We start from the raw sequence: 4,130 nt of genomic DNA on the forward strand, positions 1-4,130 counted from the left end.
GAGCCACAGGGGCCACCAGTGGAGCAGCTGGGAAAGCCACAGAAGCTGGTGTGGAGGCAGGCCATGGTGTCAGGAGTGGGACTGAGAGCTGGGTAGCTTGGAGACGTTTCTAGGTTTGGGCTGTGACTTCCACCTGGGGCCTTTTATATATCTTGGCCAGCAGCTGTTTATAAAATTCTTAACATATCTTCCTTGTTTTTGTTTAAATTTGTTCCTCAGTGGTCCCCTGATTGGCGTACATTGAAATACTTGTTATGCATTATGAGTAGCAGTTTGAAAATTGCTCTGTTTTATAGTTTCATTAGGATTTGTCATATCTGTCTTTGCTCTGTGGAGGACGCCTGTGCTTTCCCATGTTCAAAGAGTCCTTCCACTTTAGTGCAAGCCAACAGCCTCATTTTTTTATAGGGAGTAATCCCACGTGACAGTGTGCCTGTATGTCTACAGTGAAGGTGATGGTATTCTTAATTCCTGTTTTTTTGTTTTCTTCCTGGAGATATCGGCTTCATGCCCTTGCATTTAGAACATCAGAACCTCGACCACGTTCAAGGCATACCTTTGGCCACATGATGAGAGGTGCCAGCTCATTCGCTCCAACATCACAGCAAATCAATACCATGACAGTTTTGTTGCTTTCAATGACTTTGCAATGTGTAAAATGAATTCATGTTTTCTGCTAGAAATCTTTTCCGTCGACTGAAACGACAAGCAAGTCTTCATGAGAGTATTCTGCAGAGGGCCTAGCTTGGGGGATGAGCTTCGTCAATGTCTACGGAAGACGTTTTTTGAAAGGCATGATCCGTGGACACCTGGAAGCACTGACGAGTGAAGTCGGCCGTGCAAGCCGTAGTTCCTCTCCTGAAGGGAGATCTTGTCATTTCTTGTGGAAGAAAGAAGATTAGAAAATATTGAGTGACTTCTTCCTAGACTTGACAGTTAACCCAAGGATGAGGAAGTACACGCACACCACACACATACAGACACACACACACGTTCTTTGAAGAGTACACTGCCATCTCGTTTTTTCCTTCTCCGAAGTTCTCCTTCTTGTACGTGATCCCTGGTTGCCACAGTGCGATGGCGGAGGTCAGGGCTGGGAGCTGGTAAATAACTGGGGACATAGGTATTTTAAAGTGCCTGGCATACTCCATCGTTTCTTGTGCATTTCAAACACTGCTTGATCGATGGATTGAAAAATAAGTGGACAAAGCGATTCTGGTTGCTGCTGTGCTCTGTGTGGACTTCTCTCTCTCTCTCTTTAATTAGCACAAACTTTTGACCAGCTGCTTGACGCTCTAAATGACAATTGAACATGTTTGCACTTGACGATTTGTTGTTGTGGCTCTGTCCCTTCAAGTCACTTCCGACCCACAGCAGCCCTCACAATTGTGTCTGAGCCGAGTTGCACGCACTGTATCAATCCATCTGGTCTGGGGTCACTTTCCTCCCAGAAAGAGTGACCGTCATGGACGCTCACAGGGGCAGTTCGACCCTGGCCTGCAAGGGTTGCTGTGAGTCACCGTCGGCTCGAGGGCCATGTGTTTGTTTGCTTCTGCTATTCTGGATTTTGTTTCTCCTTTACCAAGTATGATGTCCATTTCCAGGGGCTCGTCTCTCATGACACCATGTCCGAAGTATGTGAGACAAACTCTACTACTCTCGATTCTAAGGAGAAACTTGGTGCTATTTCTTCCACGACAGACTGTCATTTGGTTTTATTCTTCTGGCAATCCACAGTTCTTTCAATACTCCTCGCCAGCACCACCGATGGAATGCATGGATTCTTCTCTGGTGCTGCCAATCCACTGTTCAAGTCTCGCATGTACCAGAGGCGATTCAAGTACCATGGCTTAGTCTTCAAAATGGTGTTGTTTTTCTTCACCACTTTAAAGAGCAGTGATGTGCATCTTTGACTTCTTAAAAGAATTTTCTTAAGTTGGGTTGCAAAGTGCAAAAATACTGCATCATTATTTCAGGTTTCGACAGTCATCTGTCCCACAAATAGTGATGGGTGGACCCCGTACTCTCCATAATTATGCTACTTGCATCTAGACCAGAGACACACCTCACATGTGCTTAAAGTAATGGTATGTGGATTTGAGGAGTTGGAATATATTATTTGGATACCAGAGGAGGAAAGAATGTGATAAGCTAAGGCACAGGGAGGGGCAAAATGCTCTTGAGAATTGTAGCAGGTGGCTGTGTTTTCAATGCTTTTAGTAGGTAACGCATTTTCTTTAGATACTGGGTATGCATGCAAAAGAACATCTACTATATTATACAGAAAGAGATGAGAGATGTTGTCCTAACACCTAGATATAGGCATCCCATAGCTTTGATCAACCTAAAATTTTAGCTAATCTTATCCATCTAGACCTAACTGTAATATGTTAGAGCACATGAGAATTTAATGAACTATAAAGAGTATTTAATACACAGAGAATTTTATTAACTGATGTACTCAAGAATAATTCCATTTCTGTTTAACCTTTCTGGCTTATATTTTATGCAAATTCCTTGATATCATCTGTATTAGTCTAGGTACTTTGGAGAAACAAATCCATGGCGACTCACGTATAAGAGAGAGTTTTATGTAAAGAAAAGGTGCATCATGAAAACATCCCAACCCAATGCTGCCCAAGCCCACAAGTCCAACATTAACCCATTAACCCAACACCAGTCCACAAAGTCCTCCACCTCACAAAACAGAGGCAATGATGCCAACTGCAGGAGGAAAGCTGAGTCTGTGAACGTGTAAGCATCTCAGCACTAGCAGGGGTCTCCACACGGCTGCTCCAGCACCCAGGGCTGCATCGGGATAGATCCATGCAGCTTCTCCTTGGGGATGTCTTGGAGGAAGTCAATCTTGCAAGCTGAAGAAGGGAACTGCTAAGGCAGCTGCACCCGGTGCGACCATCACAAAACAAGAGACCCGAGAACTAGAAAGGCGAGGCTTCACCACCCATTTATCCCTCCGCCTTTCAACCAGCACCACATGTGATTATCGGCCAGGCAGGCATAATTAACTAACTCATCATCAAAAATGTAAATCCACTCTTCTTGAATTCCAGCTACAGGTACACAAATTCCAGCCAAAAGGAGGGCAGTCACTCAGTTTGCTTTGCAGAGTTAAAGACTTTTATTTGTAACTAACCGAAGACACTCAAGAAGAGAGCGGGTCCAGAAAGAGGTAGCCATGAAGAAATTAGGAGGAGACCAGGGATGCCCCTGAAATGAAGACCCGCCCATCCGGGGACCCTGCCAGGCAGGACACTCTGCTCAGAGACTATTTTCAGTGAGTTAATGAAGCACCTCCAAGGGGGCTCCTGAGACTTTTGTTTTTGTCTGGTTGAGAATCCCAAGTATTTCATTGAAAAATGGGCACTTAGGTGAGTGCCCTTTTGCTCACGCCTCCTCGTATTCCTAACTGATTGGCAACCTGGTCTTTAGCTCGTGGTCTCAGAGCAGGTGGTCTGGCAGCAGCAGGCTGGGCGGCAGGAGGACTGTCCACAGTAGGATGGGCGGCAGCAGGACGCCTGGGCATGGTGCAGCTGGCAGCAGGTTGGGGGGGTGCAGGTCACCACGCGGCAGGGGGGCAGGCTGGTGCCCTCCACACTGCAGTCTGGGCGGCACCACCTGACACGGCAGGTCAAAGGTCCGCTGCCACCCGCCTGGCCACAGCTGGTGCCACCACCAGTCCCACAGCAGCTGGTTTGGCAAGTAGACTGGCAGCATTTGGTCTCACCGCAGCTTGGCTGGCAGGCGCTAGAAGGAGATTTCCCATCTGTGGAGCAGCAGGCCATGGGGTCAGAAGTTGGGTTGAAGGTTGGGTTGCTTAGAGAAATTTCTGGGTTTGGGCTGTGACTTATACCTAAGACCTTTTATATATTCCTTAGAGCTGCATATTTGTATCACGAGTTAGCATCTGTCCTTGATACCCATGACAAAGTCAGTCTCTGATTGGTTAACATCTGAGTTGTTTAGCAAAGTTATAAATAGCCTTTCAACCCCCTGCTTTGGTCACTGCTCAATTAAGTCTTACTAAGCTTCTGCACCCCCTGGTCTAAGTGAAGCACCCCCATGGAAGCCAATCATGACAGTCCCTCTTAGTCACGTCACACGGCCGACAA

The 4,130-nt window shown here is 46.5% G+C and overlaps 2 protein-coding genes across 2 annotated transcripts in view; both read right to left on the reverse strand.

Annotated features, from left to right (window-relative positions):
• Positions 1-65, reverse strand: part of LOC101647859 (keratin-associated protein 9-3-like) — a 465-nt gene extending 400 nt beyond the window's left edge. Inside the window, exon 1 of the mRNA XM_030888096.1 lies at positions 1-65. Coding sequence (XP_030743956.1) covers positions 1-65 — 65 coding nt within the window.
• A 3,381-nt stretch (positions 66-3,446) lies between these two features.
• LOC105979029 (keratin-associated protein 9-3-like) lies at positions 3,447-3,803 on the reverse strand. The gene has a single exon (XM_013005792.1). It carries the CDS (start codon positions 3,801-3,803, stop codon positions 3,447-3,449), a length of 357 nt encoding a protein of 118 aa, XP_012861246.1.
• Between the last annotated feature and the right edge of the window lie 327 nt (positions 3,804-4,130).

Source organism: Echinops telfairi, unplaced genomic scaffold, assembly GCF_000313985.2.
Source record: "Echinops telfairi isolate 266 unplaced genomic scaffold, ASM31398v2 ScPeMD7_7458;HRSCAF=8496, whole genome shotgun sequence".
NCBI lineage: Eukaryota > Metazoa > Chordata > Mammalia > Afrosoricida > Tenrecidae > Echinops > Echinops telfairi.

Coding starts and splice junctions, on each gene's coding strand:
- LOC105979029 (XM_013005792.1), bottom strand. CDS start 3,803: ATGGCCTGCTGCTCCACAGATGGGAAATCTCCTTCTAGCGCCTGCCAG.